The sequence below is a fragment of the Perognathus longimembris genome, chromosome 1 (assembly GCF_023159225.1).
Source record: "Perognathus longimembris pacificus isolate PPM17 chromosome 1, ASM2315922v1, whole genome shotgun sequence".
NCBI lineage: Eukaryota > Metazoa > Chordata > Mammalia > Rodentia > Heteromyidae > Perognathus > Perognathus longimembris.
The window spans coordinates 59,689,147-59,714,734 of NC_063161.1; the positions used below are offsets into that span (position 1 = coordinate 59,689,147).

At 44.6% G+C, this 25,588-nt stretch overlaps 1 protein-coding gene and 1 long non-coding RNA gene across 4 annotated transcripts in view; one reads left to right on the plus strand and one right to left on the minus strand.

Moving 5' to 3' along the window:
* On the minus strand, window positions 1-24,867 carry LOC125365839. The gene is made up of 3 exons (XR_007213747.1): window positions 24,835-24,867; window positions 22,291-22,293; window positions 1-129 (listed from the first exon to the last, which is right to left on the minus strand). It is a non-coding gene; the product is annotated as an uncharacterized LOC125365839 (long non-coding RNA).
* The window catches only part of Prickle1 (prickle planar cell polarity protein 1), a 93,200-nt gene that overhangs the window by 61,353 nt on the left and 6,259 nt on the right, over window positions 1-25,588 (plus strand). For 2 of the 3 annotated variants that reach the window (XM_048366070.1, XM_048366074.1), the window contains exons 2-6: window positions 17,982-18,173; window positions 19,758-19,871; window positions 21,241-21,378; window positions 22,995-23,198; window positions 24,179-24,365. In XM_048366070.1, the coding sequence (XP_048222027.1) occupies window positions 18,042-18,173; window positions 19,758-19,871; window positions 21,241-21,378; window positions 22,995-23,198; window positions 24,179-24,365 (775 nt within the window). In that variant the 5' untranslated portion in view covers window positions 17,982-18,041. The remainder of the gene's footprint in view (window positions 1-17,981; window positions 18,174-19,757; window positions 19,872-21,240; window positions 21,379-22,994; window positions 23,199-24,178; window positions 24,366-25,588) is intronic. The other variant, XM_048366081.1, reaches the window with a different exon arrangement.

Consider the following 25,588-nt stretch of genomic DNA (forward strand, 5'->3'; position numbering starts at 1 on the left):
GCGATTTTAAGGTGCACCTTGAATTGCTGTGATATAAACATATTTGGTCTTCAAAAGGAGGTAGATTGTTTATTGTTGTTTCTTGTCAGTCCTGGGGCTTGAACTCAGGGCCTGGGCACTGTCCCTGAGCTTATTTTGCTCAAGGCTAGTGTCACTTAAGCCACAGCACCACTTCTGGCTTTTTCTGTTTATATGGTACTGAGGAATTGAACCCAGAGCTTCATGCATGCTAGTCAAGCACTCTACCACTAAGCCACATTCCCAGCTCAAGTAGATTGTTTTGATAAGCCATTTTGAGGCAACTCTCCTTATTTGAGCTCATCTTCCATAAATCTTTGCCCACCAGTGCTACCTAAATAGACTAATTCTATTGCCTTTTCTTCTTTTTTCATTGTTGTAACTGACCTGAAGGAGTTTAGTTGTGTTTTTTTTTTAAAGTATTCTTATCCTCTGAGTTGAACTGTGATAAATTTTGCCTGACAAGTTTATGAATGGCTTTATTCCTTCAGTGTCTCTTGTGCCTTGAGATTGTCCTGTGAGCAGCATTCAGCAGGAAGGGTAACACATAGCTGTAAACCTAGCCAGGCCTGAGTCTGCCCCTGGCACTGCATCATTTGCCCTTGAGATTGAAGAGATAGGGTTGGGCTGCAGGCAACCACAAGTGAGTGATATCTCTTTTATTTGAGTACAAGCTTAGTACGTACTGATACAGCTCATGACTAATGGACCACAGAGCAACTATTTGTATCCTGATTTCAAAAAAAGAAAAGCTACTTTTATTGTATTTAGACAATAAAATCATTTTGTATGTATAGACATTGAAATGGTACTATTAAGCTCAAGGCCAGTGGCCAGTGGCTCATGCCTATAATTCTAGCTACTCAGAAGGCCAACATCTGGAGAGAAAATGACGGATTGAAGCCAGCATGAGAAGATTCACAAGACTTCATCTTCAAACTAACCAGCAAAAAATCGGGCTGGAGACATGTCTTAAATGGTAGCGCACCAGCTATGAACAGGAAAGCCTACCAAGCGCATGTGGCTTTGAGTTCAAATCCCAGTACTGGCATAGGAAAAAAAAAAAGATATGAGCAGGAATTTAGCACAAGGCCTACTATACAAGCATGCCACCACCTATCTAATAATAGATTCATCTGTTCTTATGCAATATATTATCAAAGATAATGTAGTGACTTGGCACTGTACATCAAAGCAAGTCATAACTCTAAATGTACTTACCTCCTTGTTCTGTTCAGGTTCAACCACAATCTCTGAGCCTCTGAATATTCCCTGGAAGGAAATTGTTAGGACAAGTTCTCCGTGCTTGCTGTAACAGCAATCACCAGTGGCTCACGCCTGTAATCCTACCTATTCAGGAGGCTGAAATCTAAAGATCACAGTTCAAAGCCAGCCTAGTAAGGAAAGTCCTTGAAGCTCTGATTCTGGTGGTGTTCTATAGTTTTCAAACTCCAAATGAAACAATCAATATTGTTTCATAGTAAACATTAACTGCCAGATTGAAGACCACAGGCATCGTTCCACTTCCCCATAGAGCCCTGCCATTTTGATTTCACCAGAGAGAGTGAGTGCTCAAGGCTGTGTAGATGATCCTACAACTTTAAAAGAACATGTATATTTGTTTCACACTGGAGGACTCTGTTTCTTTTGCTCTGGAGGATGTAAATATATTTGAAAGTTGATTGTCAACAAGAAAATAGGAGTTTAAATGTAGAAATGTACATCCTAGCCAGTTTTAGTGGCTGATGTTTGTAATCCTAGCTACTCAGGAGACAGAGCAATCTGAGGACCATGTTTTGAAACCGGCCTAGACAGAAAGATCTAGGAGACTTTGATCTGCAGTTAACCAGCAAAAAGCCCAGAAGTTGAGGTGTGGCTCAAGTGGTAGACCGATATCCTTGAGTGAAAAATCTAAGGGAGCAATCCCAGGCCCTGAGTTCAAGCCCCAGTATAAGCACACACAAAAAAGGGAAAAACAAAATGAAAAAAAAAAAAAAAAGAAAGAAGAGAGGGCAGGAAGAAAGGAAGGAACATTCTTCAGGTTACCTTCAGTTTCCTTCCTGGACAGTAAAGAATATTTGCAATCCCAAATTAGAGCTCCCATCAGGGGCTAATCTGTTAGCTGTCTTTCAGGTAAACCATGGGAATGCTGACTCATGGAGGAATGTCAGGCCATCTGCCACCACCTCCCCCACCGCTGCACTCCTACCCTATACACTGAGCAGCCACAAATCCCATTTATTTGCTTCTAGAAAAGACTCAGACACACTGTCTTGTCCTTTCTGCCCTTAACTGTTGGGGCAGCTTCCAAGTTCTTCCCATCTGGTTTCTTGGCACTGTTCTCTCTGCCCTTTCTCTGATTAGGGCATGCGGTTGTCACGCGGTTGTTAGGATGCTCTTCTTGCACAAGCGTCTGTGGGTGTCCACCCTGGAGTAACTTAGCATCCTTATGATGGCATAAGTAGCCAGTCACAGCCTGGACACATAGCCAATAACAGCCTGGACCTGCTTCTTTCTGGACACAATCTCCAGCTCTCCTTTCTTTGGGTTCTCAAATTTTGTGTGAGTGGGGGGGGGGGGGGGTAGGTGTGTGTGTGCATGTGTGCTCACACACTAGAGATTGAACTTCAAGCCTGGCTACTGTCCCTTAGTGTTTTTGCTCAAGGCTAGCACTCTACCATTTGAGCCACACCTCGACTTCTGGCTTTTTGGTGGTTATTTCAACATAAGAGTCTCAAGGACTTTCCTATCTAAGCTAGGTTTGAACCTTAATTCTCAGACCTGAGCCTCAGTAGTAACTAGGATTCCAGGGAGCCACCAGCACCCAGCTGGGCCTTCAAACTTCTGTTGGTCTCCCCTAACATAACCCTTTGCTCCCTACCTAACCCTGTGCCAGTGCTTACTCCTGATCAACTAGCTGTAGTCCTTAAAAGATGTAGCCTCCCTTTTTTGTTCATATAAATATGGGTTAAAATGATAGCTCCATTTGGATATGTGCTTTGTTTTTACATTCTCTAAATTATTTTGCTTTATACATACTGCTTTATAAATCCTCAAATTACAACAATAGAATCATACAATGTATTGAAGTTTGCAACGTAATATGTCTTCACTATCTTGCCATGGTACAGCTCTTTTCGTACTTATTGGAAGATTCATCCTTAACATGTTAGCAGTTTTTCAGAAGTGAAGTTTAAGGATGTTTATATTAAGCAGAACTCAGCGGCTTGGAGGCTAAGATCTGAGGATCATGTTTTGAAGCCTATCAAGTAACCCAGGCAGAAAAGTCTATGAGACTCCTATCTTAAATTAATCACCCAAAAGCCGAAAGTAGGGATGTGGCTCAAGTGGTAGAGTGCCAGCCTTGAGTGAGAAAGCCAAGTGAGAGTGAGAGGCTCTGAGTTCAAGCCTCAAGACTGGCACTGAAAAAATAAATGAGCTTAGAACTACAGGACATGGGCTGGGGATATGGCCTAGTGGCAAGAGCGCTTACCTCGTATACATGAAGCCCTGGGTTCAATTCCCCAGCACCACATATATAGAAAATGGCCAGAAGTGGCACTGTGGTTCAAGTGGCAGAGTGCTAGCCTTGAGCAAAAGGAAGCCAGGGACAGTGCTCAGGCCTTGAGTCCAAGCCCCAGAAATGGCCAAAAAAAAAAAAAGAACTACAGGACATGAGAAGAACAGGAGAATCTAAGGTCAGAATCTGAGTTAACTTACTCAGTTGATCGGAATGCTAATTCTTTTGTCCACTGTTTCCCAGGGCTTGGGAAGAGGTACCTCAAAATATTCAGGGGGTAAGGGGTAGGGTGGGCAGTCTTAGCCCTCACCAAGGGCTGGCCCTGGCTTCTCCCACCCAATCGGGGCTTATTTCAAGACAACACAGCTGTAAGCACTTCTTTGTTCTTAGTGTCATGAATAGCTACCAAGTTTTTAGAGACTCAGAAACTATCAGAACGGGTGGGATTTCTTGGAGCATGTAGTTGGAGATGGAGGAGCCCGTGGCTCACCTTTGAACATGGTGGTGAGACACAATGGGAGGACTGGAGAGGAAGTCCACCCAGGGCTTCAACAAAGCACCAAAGCATGCTACTTTCATCTCTATCCAAGTCCTTTCTTGCTCATCTATCTATCCATTTTTGTGGCAATACTGGGGCTTGAACTCAGGGCCTGGCCGCTGCCCCTTAAGTTTTTTCCCCTCAAGGCTAGCACTCTACCACTTGAACCACAGCTCTACTTCTGGCTTTTTGGTGATTCATTGGGAGTAAAAGTCTCCCACATTGTATCTGCCCAGGCTGGCTTTTAATCTCCATCCTCACATCTCGGTCTCCTAAGTGGCTGGCATGACAGGCATGAGCCACCAATATCTAGCCCCAATATTATTTTAGTTGAAAAATGGATTGTGTCTCCACCTCAAAAGTTCTAAACATTAAGGCAATCCAAATTCTGGCATTTTTGAGATGGAAAACCAACAGGAACAAAACACTAAAATTTTAGGGTAGTAATTTTTCCAAGTTTCTTAGCCTTGAACACAGTGTACTCACCTGGGTACTTCGAAAGGAGAGTTTACCCCCACGTACAAAGGAGATGAGGGGGGCAGGGGACCAATAGTTGTGAGGACTAGAGTAGTAAATCTAACAGGAATGGTGCAGACAATGTTAAAGCATCAGTGCTCTCTAATCTCAATGCCTTGAATGTAATCAGAGGGTAAAGGAAGTAATTGGAGACTTAGAGAAACTATAACCTATTATAGACCATAATGCCTAGGAAGAGCTTCATGTCTGCCTTGGGGCGCTTCCCTGGGGATGGGACATACTCTGCTAATGGTAACTACAGTTCACAAATGTCCTGTGAGTGACTTCCTCCCCAAACCCACCAGTGTACTGTGCTCTGTAATGGGTTACAGAAGCGTTTCATTGACTAGAAAGTAAAACATGTGGCAGAAGCTTTCAGTGGCAACAAACATAAAGAATGACCCTAGTGATTCCTCTGGAGCTGTTGCTTTTTTTTTCTTTTTTTTTCTTCTTTTTTATTATTATTTTCCTTTTTAAAAAATATTCCATAGCCTGGCACTTGTGACTCATACCTGTAATCCTAGCTCCTCGGGAGACTGAATTCTGAGGATCATGCTTCAAAGCCAGCCTGGGCAGGAAAGCCCATGAGAGTCTTATTTCCAAATAACCACCAAAAAGCCAGAAGTGGAGCTATAACTCAAGTGGTAGAGCACTAGCCTTAAACAAAAAGCTCAAGGACAGCACCCAGGCCCTGAGTTCAGGCCTCCGGCTGAGCACAAACACACACACAAATCACTCAAAGGGGCTCCATTGTGATATTTACAACATGCATATAAATGTATGTTGATCAAATTCACCATGTATGTGTTTATTCACATATTTATTTATTTTTGTGCTAGCACTGGGGCTAAAACTGAAGCTGAGCTCTCTCTCTCTCTCATGGCTGGCCTCTACCACTTAAGCCACACCTCCACTTTTGCCTTTTTTCTGGTTAACTTGAGATAAGAGTTTCTTGGATTTGTCTGTCCAGGCTGGCTTAGAACCTAGATCCTCAGATCTCAGCCTCCTGACTAGGTAGGACTAGAGGCATGAGCCACTTTGTATCTGACTATAGATTTACTCCTGGATTTATCAAGATGTAGGTCCCAAGGAATGACTAAGTCTACAAGTACATGATTTGGGGGTTCTTTCAGATCCTAGTCTGTACTGGCAGAGCAACCAACTGCTATTCTCCCTGACACCTCACTAAAGACTAAAGCTGCCACCACATTTCCCTTTGCCAAGGGCATCTCAGATGTGCTGGGGTGGTACCATGAATCCCAGTGTTCTCTGTGTGTGTATGTTTGTGTGCACGTGTATGCATGTGTGCATGTGCCAGTCCTGGGGCTTGAACTCAGGGCCTGGGCACTGTCCCTGAGATTTTCTGCTGAAGGCTAGCATTCTACCACTTGAGTCACATCTCTACTTCTGGGTTTTGGAGTGGTTAATTGAAGAGTCTGAGAGTTTCCTGCCTGGGTTGGCTTCAAATTGTGATCCTCAGGTCTTAGCCCTTTGAGTAGCTAGGATTACAGGAGTGAGCACTAGAGCCTGGCTCTATTGTAATCTCATTCTTCAGGACAATGACTCTTCCATACAGAGCACAGTTACTTGGGCAAGTAGGATACACCTGAAGGCCCAAGATTAGTGTGTGAGGACCATTCCATTATCACACTTGTCTGCTCTGTGCCAAGCAGAATGCTAGCTGGGAGAACAGACCAGCAAACTTCCCCAAGTTTCCAACTTCCAGAGAAGACAAAAAAAAAACAACAACAAAAAAACAACAACTTATAAATAAGTATAATGCCAAGCAGTGCCAAGTGCTCCAAAGACTAATAATGCAAATGGAGAGGGGTGTGCGTGTGTGTGTGTGTATATGTGTGTGTGAGTGTGAGTGTGTGTTATTTTGGATCAAGGGGTTGGAGAAAGTCTCTCACAGGAGGTGACAGCAGGGCTGAAACCAGGATGGAGGAAATTAAGCCCTGAGAATTTGTAGGTTTCCTTTCTCAGCCCCCCACAAGTGTGATCTGCAAGCAATGCATATTCCACCTGGCAAAGACAAAAGGATGTGTGTGGGGGGGGCTTGCTTCCTATTCTGCATAAATTCACCTTCAATAGCCAGGCTTTGCGGACTAGACTGAAATCTCTTTCATTCAAATTGAAAGTTTGGAAGCTTTTAGCTGTCTCCAAACTGCTTCATCAGTAGAAACACTTACAATAGATAACAAAGCTGCTAGTCAGGGTTAGCTGAAAAACCTAGCAAACAGTATTTACAAGGAGCTGCCTCTGAGAACACACATGCAATTGCATTGCCAACTGCAGCTGTGGGTGTTGTCAGAGGATTTTTGTGGCCTCAACTGATATCAGGCTCTCTTCTTTTTAAAATCTCTTTTACATTTTTATTTGTTTATTTAGATAATTTATTATTTATGTCATTTGTTGGGCTTGAACCCTTTTGAACCTTTTAGCTCAAGGCTAGCACTCTTATCACTTTGAGCCACAGTGCCACTTCTGGTTTTTGAGTGGTTAATTGGAGATAAAAGTTCTCACTGGCACTTTTTCTGTCCAGGCTGGCTTTGACCTTCGATCCTCAGGTCTCAGCCTTTTGAGATTACAGGTATGGATTACAGGCATGAGCCACTGGAGCCCAGCAATCATTTTTTAAAATTGTGCTGTTACTGGGGCTTGAACTCATGACTTGGGCACTCTCCAAGGATTCTTCTACTTGAGCCACAGCTCCATTTTGGGGTTTTTGCTGGTTAATTGCAGATAAGAGTCTCATGGACTTTTCCTGCCTGATCTGGTTTTGAACCACCACACTTTAGCCTTCTAAGTGGCTAGGGTTGCAGGCCTTGAGCTACAGGCCCTCTTGAAGTATTCTCTTCCCTTCTCCCCTCCCCACCTGTTTGGGTCTTGAACTCAGGGCCTAGTCACTCTCATTGTGCTTTTTTTGCTCAAAGCTAGTTCTCTATCACTCGAAACAGTCTCCAGAACTTTCTGCCTAGGCTGGATTCAAAGGGTGATCCTCACATCTTAGCCTCCTGAGTAGCTACGATTACAAGCCTGAACTACCGGAGACCAGCCTCCTGAAGAAACTCTTAAACACAAAAAAGCAGGAAAAAAAAATCTAGCCTAAGCATATTCCTGGTTCATTTTACAGATTCATAGGAGAAGGTAGTAATCTTTGAAGTTTCAAACCCCTATTCCCTATTGCCAGAGAGTTAACTTAGAACATTTGGGGAAATCTTCTGGAAACTGGAATTATCTGGCTGATAGGTTATTTGAATTACAAATCATGTTGTCTGGTCAATATTTCCAAACTAGTCTTTTAACAGCAAAGCACCAGCTTTTTGGTCTCTGTCACTTTAAAAATAAGTAACTGCGGGGGGGGGGGGCGGGGGAAGAATCAGTGTCTCAGCTGCCTTGCTTTTAAAGGCAGAGATAACAGAATTTGGTTGCAGAGTTATTTATTTGACTGATCTATTTATGGCACTTTGTGTATTTTTAAACCACAGTTACAATAGGCTATTGTTCAGTGGTATACTTACTGTATATATATCACTTGGAAGGAATCCTGAAGGTACTTTTTTTTTTGGAGAGCATTTGAGGCTACTTTTATTTACTGGCGTGTTATAGATAAATGAAGCTCTTAGACACATGGCTTTCCACACGTTCTCCCTTGACATTCTACCTGGTGAAGAGCATCTCTATGTTGTGTGTGTGTGTGTGTGTGTGTGTGTGTGTGTATGCTAGTGCTTCTATCACTTGAGCCACAGCTCCACTTCGGCTTTTTTGTTTTGTTTTGTTTTTGAGTAGTTTATTGAAGATAAGAGTCTTACGTTATGGACTTTCCTACCTGAGCTGTCTAGGAACTAGGATTCTCAAATCTCAGCTTCCTGAGCTAGGATTACAGGTGTGAGCCACCAGTTTTGTGCTATTGATTCTTAAATATCCATCTTTTTTTTCCTGGGGCTGGATGTGAGGTCTTGTTTTTGCTTTTTTTGTCCCCTCTGTACAAACACTGAAGAGCTCCTATTATAATACCACAAAAGCAAGATTAACCTTAACCTATATGGCATATTTCCTTGCATTTTTATAATAATTTGCACATTAATTGCAAAAACAAACAAACAAAAAACTAGCTAACTCAGTACCTCGGGTGACCTGATTTCTTTTCTTTGGCTTGTTATTTACTGAGAGGAGAAAAAAATGTATACATATATATTCCTGCTCTAGAGCAGCAGGTATCACTTTTAAATGCTGGGGAGTCTTGGGGGAGAATTCGTATGTTAACTAGCAGCTGGGTGTTGAGAACTTGGTGAAAAGGTGCCATTTGCTGCCCTTGTTGTGGGCCTGGTGGAGGTGTTGTGTGTGGGGGTCGTCCAGGCCCGGGCCGGGTGTGTGGGGAGGGGTGGGTGCAGCTGGGGGCGGGGCGCGGGAGTGGAGGCGCAGCCTTTGGGTGGGGGTGCCGCGGGGAAGGGGGGGCCGCAGCCTGGGGACTAGGCGCAGGGTGGGGGTGCAGCTTGGGGGCGGGGCGCTCGCCCGGCGGGCGTGACGTCATGCCCCTCCCCAGCCCCGCCCCCCGGAGCCTTTCGTCCTCTGCATTTTCCTTCGGGCCTCGCAGCCGGCGTGCGCGCCTGCACCTGCAGGAGGGAAGTTGACCTGAGCCGTCCCCGGGGGCGTCCGCGCCGCGGCGGCTGCCTTCCTCGGGCTCCCGGGGCTCCCCCGGAATGGAACGAGCGAGCGGGAGGGCGAGCGCGCACGGAGGTGCGTACCTGGAAGTGCGCGCGCGGGTGGACGCGGGCCAGGGACGCGGGCAGCGGTGACAGTTCCTAGAAAGCGGGCAGCCGTGAGACCCGGGCTAGGCAGCACCTCCTGCGGAACGGATCGGGCGCTGGGGCGGAAAGGGGAGCCCCCACTGCACCCCTCCAAGCCGGGCCGAGGTCGGCTGGAAAGCGAAATGGTTGCTTGGTTTTTTTCCTGATTACTTTTGGGGCTCGGGGCAAGCCGGGCGGCGGGCGTCTACTCTCCGTGGTGGATAGACGCAGAATTGGTGCGTCGGAAGTGCGAGGGGTTGCGGCGATACGGACCGGGGGACTCGTGCGGCGGAGCGGGGTGGGCCTCGCGGGGTGGGGGCCGGGGGTCGCCCCGGAGCTGGAGGATGCTTAGCTTTGGGGGCGGGGGTTGATGCGGGTGAGGATCGCGTACCCCAAAAGGACTCCACCAGGACGCCAAGTGCGTCTTGGCGCGGGAAGGGTAGTGGTGGGGACCCCCGTGGGGCGGCCAAGCCAGCTCGCCGTCGCCCGGTCCTCAATCTCAGCTCGGGAAATGGGTGTCCGGGGTAACCTGGGATGCACCCTGTCCTCTGGGCCTTGGGGATCTCACCCAGGTCGGATGGGTACCCAGGGAGTACACGGGCCACGCTCAGCACCTCCCCGCCCCCACCCGAAGCTCGTGCGCACAGGTGTTGGGGGACCCCCGGTGGGGACCGAACTCGGGGAGCTGGGGTAGGGAGACCCGCGGCCACTTGCTGCCACCCAGCTGCGGCAAGAGGACCCGGGCATCTTTGCAGCCGTGGTGAGGGGGCTTCGCAGGCGCCTTGCGGATTTAGGGGACTGTGCTGGAGCCTCGCGTCTGCACCCTGGAGGGGTCGCACCGCGCCGCTCTGACCAGCTTCGGCCTCGGGTTTCCCGAAGCCACGGGAGCCGGCGGGAGCTGCGGACCGAGGCGCCCTCTGCTGGGCCTTGGGGTGCAGGGGGGGCGCTGGCGCCTGTCTCTCAGGGATTGTGTCCCTTTCCCTACGGCCGGGGTCAGTGGACTTGGAGTGGCTAGAAGTGGGTCGCCATTGGGCGCCGCTGGCGCACGCCTGTAATCCCAGCCACGTAGGAGGCTGAGATCTGGGGATCGGGGTTCGAAGCCAGCCCAGGCAAGAAAGGCCTTGAGACGCTTATCTCCAGTTACCCACCCAGGAAGCTGGATGTGGAGGTTTGGCTCAAGTGATAGATTGCTACCCTTGGGGGAGGGGGGAGCTCAGGACAGTGTCTGGGCCCGGAGTTCAAGCCCCAAGATTGGCACCAAAAAAAGAAAAGAAAAGAAAGGGGGAAAGAATTGGGCCACCAAAATATTCCAAGAAAGGTTCCATCCTTTCGGTGGGCACAGGGTTGAAAGGCCGGGACTTTCACGTCCATCTGTCCGCCTCAGCCAAGGCTATGTGTGGAATTTGTTTTTACAACTCACAGGCTGGTGACTTCTCAAACACTTTACTGAAGTGTTTTCTCTGGAAGCTTGTTTCAAACGAGTGTTGTAAGTTCCACAAAGAAGAGTGTTGTTCAGGAGCCAACAGGTGACGGGGTGAAACCCGAGTTTCTGTGTACATTGGAGTGGAGTCTGGCTGGCCGTTTCCTTGGGCCTCCGTTGAAAATAGAAATTCAAAATCAAATCAAATCAATAGAACTGACGGGAACACGGTTTTGAGAAAAATAGGTGCTGTTTCCTACTGTGCAAAATTGTGAGCTTGCGGCCTACACTGCATTTTGGATCTTTGTCTTTATAAACCACAAAAAAAGTCCCTTCCCCCCCCCCAAAAAAAAGGCATCTCTGGCAAAAGACCATTCTTTGTCATCAGATTTCCTCCTTTTGTTAAGCAAGTCTGTGTTACTGTCGTGGAATGTTATTTGTGCATGAAACTAGAATGCTTTGAAAGAGTTCCACATTTCCTCTTGGAAAAATGGATCTTTTTTTCTTTTCAACTGGTGGCAGTATGACAGACAGCCCAGTCAGCTGTTGGAAAATGTGTGCATTAGAATGAGGGTTTACCTGGAAAAAATTTTTTTTTAAATACCAAAGGGCATAATGCCACTAAAACTGGTCCGAAGTGCTACAAGTCATGTTTCAAAAGCAGTGTAGGTACCTGCATTATGCTTTTTAAAATTTTTATTTGTGTCTGTACTGGGGTTTGAAATCAGGACCTTCTGCTTTTACTTAGCCTTGTTATTATTTTATTATACTTGAATCATACCTCTACTTCTGACTTTTTGCTCTTAGATTTGTCTCTTCAGGCTCATTTCAAACCTCAATCCTCAAATCTCAGCCTTGTAAGTGGAAAGGATTATAGGCCTTAACCACCAGCCCTTGGCTTGACTTTTCCTTTTCAAGTGAAGTTGAATTGGGTTCTGTCAGCTTTGGTTTCTAATAGGTCACAGGCACTGAATAGTCTCTGGCTGTGTGAAAACTAAAGAAATTTGAATGCATGCAACACAACTCTTTACAGGTGTCTGCATTCGTGGGCATATTTATATTTAGCCTGGGATGATTGAGTCATTTTTTTGAATGGGGAATCCTGTGAGCTCCATGCTGAATGCACTAAGGCCTTGTTAACAGTTTAAGGAAAAGTTGCTGTTCTGTGGCCCCTAGCAGCAGGGGACACCTAGGGAATGTGAGCACAACTGACTTCACAAATCAAGATCTGGTGGGTTTGGGTTTTGGTTTTGTGTGTATGTTGATCAAAGGATTCCTAACTCCCCTGGGCATGTTTGCAGCAGAAATACTTCTTCCTAGCATCCAAGAATGCCATAGCAAACTTCACCCTGGAGCTAGAGGACTCATCATGAGAGAAAGGACCTTACACTTCAGATTCAAGGGCAACAGTGAAAAATATTCTGTTGTCTATTTGCATGATTATGATTTGATTTGGTGATGTAGTCCAAAGAGACAATGAATAACAGGAACCACACATGCATCACTGACAACAGTTACCACCTCCATGTGTGTCTGCTGAAGTCATCCTCCTGTACTCTCAAACCCTCACCCCCTGCTGAGTTGATCCATATTTAAGTGTTGGCATGCCCTCTTTTAGGTGCTTAGTTATCCAAGCTATGGCTGTGCCTCAGTTTCCTCCATTAAGCAACTATGGGTAGGATTCCTAAAAGACTCATTGGTCCCTCCTAGGCTCCTTTCCTCACTTGTATCTTTCTTCTTCTTCCTCCTCCTCTTTCTCCTTTCCCCCTCAACCTACATGCAAGTACTAGCACTTGAACTCAGGGCCTTGGGGTCTCAATTGCCTTTTCTTTCTTTCTTTCTTTCTTTTGACTTCCCAGGTTTGCATTGAACTATGATCCTCCGATCTCAGCTTCCTGAGTATCTACGATTACAGATGTCTGCCACTGGTGCCCAGCTCATGCTGACCTTCTTAAAGGCCTGAAATACGTTATAGCTACTTTTATTCCTGTACCTTTTTGCCATTTTCGGTTGCCTGTGGTGTCAAGTTCAAAGTCCTCTGCCTGACATATTAATTTCTGGAATTCTAATTCAGATACAGTTGCCCTGCTGCTGAGAAGATGTCTTCTGGGGAAAATGGCCACTGTTCACCTGCACCTTCCTGTGCTGTCATGACTTAATTACGCTCTCTAGGAAACTGTTTTATGCTAATCTGTGGGTATGTCAGGGTCAAAGCTACAATCCTTAGCTAGCCCAGAAGCAGCATACCACACAGTAGAAAATAAGATTATCTCCCAAATAACCATATTAGTAGGGCAAAACAATGAAGATGCATTTTGGAATATGTCAGTGTTGGGATTTGAACCCAGGGCCTCACATTCTCACTTGACTTTTTTGCTCAAGGCTGGTCACAGCTCAACTTCTGGCTTCTTGGTGGTTACTTGGAGAAAAGAATCTTGCAGACTTTCCTGCTCAGACTGGCACCAAACTCTGATCCTCAGCTAGTTGCTAGGATTACAGGTGTGAGCCCCTGAACCTGGATGGTGTTCAAGGTTCTACAGGACAGGTGGAAGTTGCCTCCAAGACAAATAGAGAATGTGGGCAATGATTTGGCAAGATTGTACTTCAGGAAGCTAGACTTTTTCCTATTCAAATGTCACTGGTGAGTAAAGCCTGCCTAGGGCTTAGGGCTGGCTCTATAGCTCAGTGGTAATAGAGTATTTGCTTAGTACTTGCAAGGAATCCCCAGCAGGTGTCTAGTCACAGTAGAAGTAACAATGCCAGTTCATGTATTGTAGTAGCAATAGGAAGTCTTTATATTCAGATCATTCCTGATTTTAATATTCTTTTGCATGCTCATTGTTAAACCATTTTTGAAAGGAGAATAATTTTCCATTAAAAAAAAAAAAAGATCCCATCCCTGTGGCTAAAAGGAAAGTCCATAAGACTTAGCACCAATTAACCACCCAAAACAGTCAGAAATGGAAGTTTGCTCCAAATGATAGAGCACCAGTCTTGAGCAAAAAAGCTAATGGACAGCCCCGAAGTCCTGAGTTCAAGCCTCAGGATAGGCACTAAAAGAAAACAAACAATAACAACAACAACAACAACAAAAAACCCTGGGCAATCCACTTGTCAAAAGTACAGAAATGCCAGGGCTGAGTTTACTGAATGCTCAACACTCTTAGCTCCCAGGTCAGATGTTCTCTTGACAATTATATCATGATTGAGAAGTCTTACATCTACAAGCTTTGTATTTGGTTCTTTTTAAATGATGAGAAGCTGCTGTTTAGCTATTTCCAAGGAAGAGGAAAGACAAAGGAGGGAAATGGAATTGTTCCATTGTCTATGGCACAGCTTGCATAGAATTACCTCCATGATAATCCTTGGCTTTCTAGGAAAACAGGTATCCTCACTTTTACCAACTTGAGGCTTGTAAGTCAACTTCCTTCTGTCTAGATCCTTTTCTTCTATGCATCACCAATTTCTCGAACTGACTGTGTGTGATTGACTGCACCCACATGCACATGCATACGAGTCCTGAGGCTTAAACTCAGAGCCTAGGTAGGCACTGTCCCTTAGTTGTAAGGTTCTACCAATTGAGCCACAGCCCTACTTCCTGCCTTTTGGTTGTTAATTGGAGATGAGAGTCTTGGAGATTTTCCTATGTGAGCTGGCTTCCAATCATGCTCCTCAGATCTGTCTCCTGAGTAGCTAGGATTATAGGCATGAGCCACTGGCATACAGCACTAGATGTTTTCTTAAAGATACAATTAACTGTATTTCTTTAAGAGAATGTAAAAATACTTTCAATTAGATCTCATAAAAGTAGTTTGTGTGAGAGAGGAAGAAGGGAAAGATGTGATGATAAAGCAAATGGAGCAAAGTATGAACAATTGATGGTTCAGTAGAACTTACTTTAGTAAACATTAATAAGCAGGGTGCCAAAGGCTCACACCTGTAATCCTAACTGCTCAGGAGACTGAGATCTGAGGACCACTGTTGAAAGCCAGCCTGGGCAGGAAAGTCCATGAGATGCCAATTAACCACCAAAAAGCTGGAAAGCTATGGCCAGAAGTAGATGATTATCCTTGAGTGAAAAAAAAAAAAAAAAGCTAAGAGACAGCGCCTGTTCCCTGAGTCCAAGCCCCAGTAGGACACACATACCACATACAATGATTTTGTCCCTCATGAGCCTGAAGTTGTCAGTGAATGACGTCCTAGGTGTACCTTGTTGAAAGACTCCTATAGAGTTACAGCTTTGACACGTGGCCAGTACATCCAGGTAACTGGAAAGAGAAATGGCTGCGTTTAAACCTGGGTTATTCTGATCATAGGGAACAATTCATTGCACATTGCACAAAAGAGATCAAGGAGGGTAGTGGGAGAAGGCATTGTGATCTTTGGCAGTCTGTTGGGCCAGCATGGAAAAATCCATGGTTTGTGGGGTTTTCCCTATTTTACATAAAAAGGTGACAATTTTTTAGGAAAAATTGATTTATGTCCTTTGTGGATCCGAAAAGAACATAATTGTGGTATCCCCAATCAGATTTACAGGGAACACATGTACATATTTGATGATCCAGATTAAACTGTATTGAAGGTATTGGTTCTTTTGATGAGGGTTTTTGAGTTACTCATGGAAGTCAGAACCTCTACTTCTTAGCCTTTGACATGTGCGGTTCTTATTTTTAAGGGAAAGAGATCCAAAACATTTGTGTTTTTTTTTTATTAACATATCCCCCCTATTTATTTTTCCAGTACTGGGGCTTGAACTCACTCAAAGCCAGCACTACCATTTGAGCCACAGCTCTATTTCTGGCTTTTTGGTGGTTCATGGCAGATAAATGTCTTGTGGACTTTCCTGCCCAAGCTGGCTTTTAACCTCAATCCTTAGATCTCAGCCTCTTGAGTGGCTAGGATTACAGGAATGAGCCACCAATACCCAACTACTGTGGGTTGGATTTTTTTCTTTTTGTTTTTGTACCTTCCTAGGGCTTGAACTCAGGTCCTGGACATTGTCCTTGAGCTTTTCTTGCTTCAAAACTTAAGTGTTCTACCACTTGAGCCACAGAGCACTTCAGGATTTTTGGTGGGTAATTGGAGATAAGAGTCTCACAAACTTTCCAGCCTGGGCTGGCTTCTAACCTTGTTCCTCAGATCTCAGCCTCCTGAGTAGCTAGGGCTTACAAGTGTGAGACACTGGCACCCGGCAGGGTTTTTGTTGTTGTTGTTTGAGAAAAACTTGGTTAGATTCAAGACATTTTCTCTCATTAACATAACCCTTTTTATCGAATAGCCAGAAGACTTAAGGCATGACTTGCACCTGTTCGAAATCATGACTCTAAAAGGTCAGCCTCCTGATGATATTGTGGGAAATGAGGCGATCTTTGCTTTCTGTTAAGAGTGAGTGAAAGTTAAATTTATTAGACTGAAGTGGCATAGTTCCTTGTGCAGTGAAGACTATGGCTGTGAGATGCTTGGCTTGTGACTGTTGGCAAATTGGTTGAAATTTAGGTTCAAGTGTCCTCTGCTTTATAAAAGAAAACCCATTTGATCATCATAGATTAACTCACACTACTTAGAATTATTATGAAATAATTGCAAAAAAAAGGACCTCATGTTAGGCTGGAGTTGTTTAGGGCTTTCTATGTTTAAGGTACTGTTGGAAGTCTGTGGCTTTTTGCAGTGTGACCTTGAGCAGGTCACTTCTCTGACCTTTGTTTTCTCTTAAAATGATTGATTGGGCTGGTTGTAATTTCTTTAAAACCTCTTTTGTGCAGGGAGGGGGCAGGGGACAAGTATAAAAAGTTCCAACTAGTTCTGAAAGTTGTTATTCGTAGAGTATTAGCAGGGGGATAATTTTTAACTCAGAAACCCCTTAGAAAGATGATTCCAGCACCGACTATAGCTATAGTGTGCTGTTGCTCACATTCAAGTAGCTGAGGATCTAGAAGATCATGGCCAAAGCCAATCTGGGCTGAAAAGTCTGATATACTCATCTCCAGTGAATCAGCAAAAATGCTAAACTGGAGACATGGCTCAAGTGGTAGAGCACCTGTTGTGAGCAAGCAAGCCAAGCTAGAGGGTGAGGCCCTGAGTTCAAGCCACAGTACTCACAAAAATAAATTTTAAAATGATACATGGGGCAACCCCTTTATCTGAACTAGCTTCTGGCCCAGAGGAGGACCTGGTGTCTCACTGGGTTCAGCAACATCAGGGCTAGTGGCATTTGACACACAGTTAGGAGCTGCCTCACTTCTCAATAAATGCTGGCTTCTAAGGAAATTAAACATTAAGAGTCACCAAGGCTGGATTTAGTGTTGTATTCAATTACTGTATGTTGAAGGAACCCATTGAGAAATGCCTGGCTGGCTTTCACCCTCAGAAGAGGCTTGATAATTTAAAGTGCTGAATAAGGATTTAACTCTGTGATTTCTAGTCAGTGTATAAAGTTTAGTGGCAAGATTGGAAGTCTGGAACTTTAGCAGTTTGGCCCAAGGAACCCAATCTCAGCAGGTAACAGCACCTCACTTTGTGAAATTGTTTGCAAAATTCTGGGTGCTGCGTGGGGGTTTGATGGGCACAAGGCAGGTGGCTCACTCCTAACACCTCTCCCTGAAAGTCTTAGCACAGGGATTTCATTTGTAAGCAACTGAAGACAGTCAACAAAGCAATTTTGAGGATTTTTTTTCCCAATGAATTGAGTGTTAAAAGGACTCTGTGTGTGCGTGCATGGGCGCACACATGTGCGCATGCACACACGCTGCTCCTGGGGCTTGAACACTGCCTGGGTGCTGTCCCTGACCTTTTTGCTTAAAACTAGAGCTCCACCACTTGAGCCATAGCTCCATTTCTGATGTTTTGGTGATTAATTGGAGATAAGAATCTCATTGACTGTCCTGCCAGGGCTGGTTTTGAACCGTGATACTCAGATCTCCGCCTCCTGAATAGCTAAGATTATAGGCATGAGCCACCAGCACCTCGATACAGGCTGGCTTTGGTAGCAGTTTTTTCTTTTTTTTTTTTTAATACTGAATTGGTAAGGGCTATTGGGAGTAGAGGGTAGGGAACCAAAGTAATTTGATTACTTTCTCTGAGGCCAGCTGTCTGTAAACAAGCATTTAATAAATACCCTTGGATGGTAAGAGTAATGCCTGCAGGTTAACTGGTTTGGTTTTTTTTCATTGTCCACAGCAGCCATTATTGGATGTCCAGTGACTGAGAACCCAGATTTTTAGCTTTGTTGTTATTATTATGCCATTGGAGATGGAGCCTAAAATGAGCAAACTGGCTTTTGGGTGTCAGAGAAGTTCCACGTCAGACGATGACTCAGGCTGTGCGCTGGAGGAGTATGCCTGGGTCCCGCCAGGCCTTAGGCCAGAGCAGGTGGGTACCTCATCATTCCTGGTTGCTTGGCTTTCTAGAATACTGTTTTAAGAATGCATAGAACTAGCTGTGCACTGGCAGCTCATACCTGTAATCCTACCTGCTCAGGAGACTGAGATCTGAGAATCATAGTTCTAGGCCAGCCTGGGCAGGAAAGTATGCGAGATGCTTCAATTAATCTCCAAAAACTGGAAGTGGAACTGTGGCTGAGCAAAAGAGCTCAGGGACAGTGCCCAGGCCCTGAGTTCAAGTCCCAAGCCTGCCCCCTCAACCCCAGAAAAAAGAATGCATAAAATATAACTGCAGCAGTGGTGTGTCATCCCCTCCTCCACCCATCACAGTCTTGTTGGGATAACTTTTGAGTGTTGGGTCTTTAAGGTCCTATTTAATTTTCCCTCTCTGCACTCATGGATCTAGGCACCCCACAGCGATGCTGGTTTTTCAGTCATGAAAGACAAAATTCCATTGTTAGATGGACTTCTGATAAATGATCATTAAGACAGATTTACTTGTTTTGAAACTTGAGGGACATCCAGGCACTGGTGGCTCATGCCTATAATCCTTGCTGCTCAGGAGGCTGAGATCAGAGGATCAAGGTTCATAGCCAGCCAGAGCAAGGAAGTCTGTGAGACTCTTTATCTCCAATAAACTACCAAAAAGAAGAAAGCCAGGGGGCTGGGAATATGGCCTAGTGGTAGAGTGCTTGCCTTGTATGCATGAGGCCTTGGATTTGATTCCTCAGCACCACATATATAGAAAAAGGCAGAAGTGGTGCTGTGGCTCAAGTGGTAGAGTGTTAGCCTTGAGCAAAAAGAAGCCAGGGACAGTGCTCAGGTCCTGAGTTCAAAACCAAAACTGGCAAAAAAAAAAAAGAAAAAGAAGAAAGCCAGAAGTAGAGCTGTGGCTTAAGTGGTAGAGTGGTAGCCTTGAGTGAAAAAACTCAGGGACAGTGAGTGCCCAGGCCCTGAGTTCAAGCCCTCCCCCACCCCCTGCAAAAAAAAAAAAAAAAGTCCTTTCAAAATGAGGTAAATGCAGTTCAACATGGCTTCTCTCTGGTTTCCTTGGGAAAACTGATGCCAAATATTGAGACAATAGCACCCATGGAAGAGAGAAACTTCCACTCATCCTTGGGAGAACCTGACTAGGGAACACTTACATGAAACAACAACAAAGCTTTTGTCTTTGGAACATGTAAAATGCAGAAGACCAAGTGAATGCCTTTGGTTAAGACTGCACACAGCCTGGGTGGTCATTTGCAGAATTTACCCTGGACTGCTCTGGAAGATTCCTTCATGACCCTTGGAAGACTTGAGCTGAGAAAAAAGTAACATTCAGTGTGCATATTTTATGGCATGTAATTTAGAACGCCCCTAATTGTCACTTGGCAGATTGCATTCCTGAAGAGCAATTTAGCAACTGGGTGCTAGTTATTTGCAGGTCTGTAGTTCTGCTGAGTTGGCTCAGCTGGTCTTCTTATTAAGCTCCAAGAGACCCCAAAACCTTGATTTGCAGTACTTATAAAGAAGGAGCAAGCTCAGACCTCACAGTTCTGTGTGCTGATATCATTCTCTGTCCCTTATGCAGATTCAGCTTTATTTTGCATGCCTTCCAGAAGAAAAGGTTCCTTATGTCAATAGCCCTGGAGAGAAACATCGGATTAAACAGCTTTTATACCAGCTGCCACCACACGATAATGAGGTAAAGACACAGGAAGAAGAAAATTAACTGTATATTGAGTTGTCTCTCAAAAACCCTACTCACCTAGGCCTCTCTTTGGCCTTTCTTTCTTCAGTCCAAATTTGACCTGAGAATACAGTTGTCCATTCTTTTAAGTGAACAGAGAAAAGGGTGGTCCTGTAATAAACTTAACACTAGTTTTTTATAGTGTTTGCAGCCACCCACCTGTGGTCAGAAACATACAAATTCCTGACATTTCCCTCTGTCTGTATCCAGAGTAAATGCTTTTTGGGAGTTTAGGCCCAAAGTTGAGCGCCTGGGAACCTGGGAGTCAAATGGTAGTTATAGTTAACATATGGGAAAAAGTTCTGTGGAAAAGTAACATCTTCTTTCAGTGTCTCTTTCTAGTAAAGGTTGATAATAAACTTTTTTTTCCCCCCATGGGGAGGGGCTAGTCCTGGGGCTTGAGCTCAGGGAAGCTTCATAATTTCACTTACTAAACCTTGTTCACTCAAAGCTGGCACTCTACCACTTGAGCCACACCTCCATTTTTTTTGGCTTTTTGGTGGTTAATTGGAGATAAGAGTATCATAGACTTTCCTGGATGAGCTGGTTTTGAACTACAATCCTTAGATCTCAGCCTCCTAAGTAATGAAGATTACAGGCATGAGCCATTGGTGACCGGCTCATATTTTTTAATTTTTTATTTGCTTATTATTAAGTAATTGTATAAAGGGGTTATAATTCCATAAAGTCAGGTTAGGAGTACAGTGCTCCCCAGTCAATATCACCCCTTCCATTGTTGTCCCCCATTTCTGTCTCATATTTAAAAAGTAGTAAAACAAGGCTATTCCTTACATTTTAGCTTGCATTTTCCTTTTTTTGAGGGCTACAAGATTTGGGTGTAGGATTAAAAAAAAAAACTGGTGATTTTCCAGATATAATCCTAGCTAGAAGCCTTAGCAACTTAGAAGATGCAGAGCAGAGGGTCAAGGTTTAAGGCTAGGCAAAAACTAGACAAGACTCCATCTCATTCAATGGCTGGGTGCACCTGTAATCCACAGCACACAGAGAAGCCCAACTATGAGGACCAAAGCTCCCAGGTCACTGGGAGACTACACTGGGCACTGTGGGAGACTACATCAAAAATAACCAAAGCAAAAAGGGGCTGGAGGTGTGGCTCAAGTGATAGAGCATCAGCCTTGCAAATATGAGGCCCTGAGTTCAATCCCAACACCACCACCACCCCAAAAAGAAAGAAAGAAAAAATAACCCACTGGGGATTCAAGGCAGGGGAGTTATCCTTGCTGTTTTGTTTCTGGAAACTCTCATAAACAAAGAATGGGTGAGGAATACTGTAGCATGGACTTATGTTTTCCATTCTATGAAGGTACGGTATTGCCAGTCCCTGAGTGAGGAGGAGAAGAAAGAATTGCAGGTGTTCAGTGCTCAGCGGAAGAAAGAAGCTCTTGGAAGAGGAACTATTAAACTCTTATCCAGAGCAGTGATGCATGCTGTATGTGAGCAGGTAAGCCCTTTCTGCTGAGTGAGTGGTAAGTGGAATGGATATGAGACTCTAATCAAAAAGATCTGAGGATCACAGTCCACAACACCCAGGCCCTGAATTCAAGCCACAGAACCTATACAAAAAACAGAGAGAGCGGGGAGAGGGAGAGACAGCCCAGAATTTTATTTCATATCAAGGCATGTTTCTCATTGGTTATCCTGGTATATGACAGTAAAATTCAGTCTGCCCATAGTAAACACAGGCAAAACTGTGCCTTTATCCAGGAGATTGGCATGGAAAGGCACTAGGATACACACTAGCTGTTGAAGAAATGCAGACACATAATGAAGACATTCAGATCTTTACTGGTAGCTAGTTCTCAGACTAGGAAATGGACCCAGCACGAAGCTGGCTCAGGAAAAGCAGTCAGTGGGGATCCAATTCAATGGTACTTAGAAACAGGCCAAGGGTGGTTTGTGTATGAAGCTTGTTCATTACAGTCAAGGTACACAAGTAATCCACTATTAAAGAGTCATTTAGTTACAGGAGATAAAACTTTTCTCCAGGGGCTGGGAATATGGCCTCATGGTAACTTTACCTCATATACATGAAGCCCTGGGTTCGATTCCTCAGCACCACATAAACAGAAAAAGCTGGAAGTGGCACTGTGACTCAAGTGGTAGAGTGCTAGCCTTAAGCAAAAAGAAGCCAAGGACAGTGCTCAGGCCCTGAGTTCAAGCCCCAGGACTGGCAAACAAAACACTTCTCCAATGGCAGGTGGCTCATGCCTGTAATCCTAGCTACTCAGAAGACAGATCTGAGGATCTGTTTTTGGTGTTTGTTTTTTTTATTAAGTTTTATTGACAAGGTGATGTGCAGAGGGGGTACGTTACATAGTAAGGTAGTGGGTACATTTCTTGTCATATTTGTTACACCCTTCCTCATTTTTCTTTCCCTTCCCTAGTTCAGGTAAGCATATATACAATACCCACTGTACCAAAATCATATACAGTAACCACGTGGGGTATGCCAAAGGAATTTCACCTAGAACATTAAACATAACAACAACAATTGAATCCTCCTGTGTCCTTATCTTGGAGTCTGAGGATCTAAGTTTAAAGCTTGTCTGGGCAAGAAAATCCATGAAACTGATTACTAATTAGCTTAAAAAAATAGAGGAGCCAGAAATGGAGCTGTGGCTCAAGTAGTAGAACACTAGCCTTGAACTAAAAAGCTCCAGAACAGATCCAAGTCTTAAGTTCAAGTCCCAGGACCAGTGTAAAAAATAAAATAATACAGCTTATATTGGATGCTGGTAGCTCATGTTTGTAATCCTAGCTACTCAGGAGACTGAGATCTGAGCATGATGGTTCAATGCAAGCAAGTCCAGGCAGGAACGTCCTTGAGACTCTCCAATTAACCACCAGAAGACTGGAAGTGGAGCTGTGGCTCAAAGTGGTAGAATGATAGCCTTGAGCAAAAAAGAGCTCAGGGACAGGGTGCAGGCCCTGAGTTCAAGCCCCACAACCAAAAATAAATAGACCTTTTCTGATGAAGCTGGAATTTACTGTCAAATAGGGAACAATGAGAATCCAGTTACTGAAAAGATTGTTTTCATTTAAAATCTTTGTTTTCAGTGTGGACTGAAGATAAATGGAGGTGAAGTGGCTGTGTTTGCTTCCCGTGCGGGCCCTGGTGTGTGCTGGCACCCATCCTGTTTTGTCTGCTTCACGTGTAATGAGCTACTGGTCGACCTCATCTATTTTTATCAGGATGGGAAAATTCACTGTGGCAGGCACCATGCTGAACTGCTCAAACCACGGTGCTCGGCATGTGACGAGGTAAAAAAAAAAAGTTTAGCCCTTAATGCTGGAAAAAATGAGCTACTAGTAAGCCAGTATTCCACTCTTCCTGTCTAAGCCAGATATGTGACTCCTGGTGTTCTTTGTGTTTTGTAAGATAACGCTGCGCATTCATGAAGTAGAATACTGTGAAGATAATAGAGAGTAGCAGGTGTCTTTGCTTTCCTAAGTATAATGTCCTTGATGAATTGGGGGGAGGGGTTAGGGATAACTTGAAGAAGAGTATTCAGCAGAGCAATGTTTTTAAAGTGGGTTGAAAAATCCACTATAGTGTGTGTGTGTGTGTGTGTGTGTGTGTGTGTGTGTGTACCTACTACATATTCAGAAAATATACCCAGTAAATGGTGGGCATGTGTGAAAGGATTATGGGGTGATAGGAAAACTATTTTTCCTAACTTTTAATTTATAGAAAAGCTGTAAAGATAAGATACAAGAAGTCTCTACTAAGTTCTTATAGCCAGGTGCTGGTGGCTCTCGGATCTTACCCTAGTTACTCAGGAGGCTGAGATGTGAGGATCAGGGTTCAAAGCCAGCCCAGGCAGGAAAGTTTATGCAGCTGTTATCTCTAATTAACCATCAAAAAGCCAGAAGTGGAGCTCAAGTGGTAGAGGGCTAGCCTTGACTGAAAAACTAAGAGACAATGCCCAGGCCCAGAGTTCAAGCCCAGGACTGGCATACACACCAAAACCACCACAAAAACCCCAATCCCTCCTTACTCCCTCCTTCAGGATGATTGTCCTGTCAAGGTCTGTGGGAGGAGAGCTGTACACATGCTGACTTTCTTGCCTCCCCTCAAGGACTACAAAGCTATCAGGCAAGAAGCCCCTAAGATGGCCACCACGGTGTCCTAGCTATCAAATTCAAGAGTCAAGCTAGGAGCCCAGGGAAACAAAATTGCTTGGCCTTTGTTGTTCCCATTTGTTTTCTTTCATCATCTGGTTTCATTTTTTCTTTTAAAGATAATTTTTGCTGATGAGTGCACAGAAGCTGAGGGGCGCCACTGGCACATGAAACACTTCTGCTGCCTCGAGTGTGAGACAGTGCTGGGAGGACAGAGGTACATCATGAAGGATGGCCGCCCCTTCTGTTGCGGCTGCTTTGAGTCTCTCTACGCTGAGTACTGTGAAACCTGTGGGGAACATATCGGTAAGTCTAGCCTTCATCCAGCCTCCACCTGGCCGCTGTGCCCTGGCAGACACCTTAGGCAACCTATAGCCTTGTGGGGTGGGTTTTTCACTTTTTTCTTTTGCCCGTCCTGGGGCTTGTACTGTCCCTGGCTTCTTTTGCTAGCACTCTACCACGTGAGCCACAGCGCTGCTTCCAGCTTTTTCTGTATATGTGGTGCTGAGGAATTGAACCCAGGGCTTCATGCATGCTAGGAAAGCACTCTACCACTAGACCATATTCCCAGCCCTTCACTTTCTTTTTGTAAAACTTACATGCAGATCATGAAGGTTTTAGTCTAATGAATTCTGACATCACAGTGGCAAGGAATGAATGAGTGGGTACTAAACCGTTTGTTCAGGGGTTCTGTGAAACTGATTTTATTTTATTTTGTTGTGCCAGTCCTGGGGCTTGAACTCAGGGTCTAGATGCTGATCCTCAGCTTTTTCACTCATGGCTAGTGCTCTACCACTTGAGCCACAGCTTTTGTGGTTAATTGGAGATATGAATATCATGGACTTTCCTACCTTAGCTGGCCACAGACTGCAGTCTTTAGATCTCAGCTTTCTGAATAGTTGGTATTACAAGCATGAACAACCTCTCACCTGGCTTATTTTTATTATTATTATTATAAGTAGTTGTACAAAGGAGTTTTCAACTCAGTATGTCAAATAATGAGTGCAAAGCATCTTGATCATTGTCACCCCTCCCATTGTTGAGGGCTACTTTAAACAGCAAATTACCAATAAAAAGCACAAAAGTACAAAAAATCCTGGCAGTAAATAGTAAATAGCTACAAATAGGGCAGTTGTTAATTGTATGGGAGCTGAGACTAAAGACAGAGCATCCTCTTGTTTGACCTCATTCTTGAAATGGTTCACCTCATGGATTCCCGTGAAAGTGGCAAGTATCAATTTTGGGAGGGTCACAGATAAGTCAGTAGGCAAACTGACAAATCCACAACCTACAAATGATGAAGGCTCTTAATAGCCAAGTAACCCATACTCCATCAAGAACAAGACAGAAGCCAGGCACCAGTGACTCACACCTATAATCCTAGCTGTACTAAGGTGACTGAGATCTGAAGATCATAGTTCAAAGACAGCCTGGGCAAGAAAGTCTATGAGACTGTTCTCTCCAATTAAACCACCAACGAGCCAGTGGTGGAACTGTGGCTCAAGTGGTAGACCACTAGCCTTGAGTAT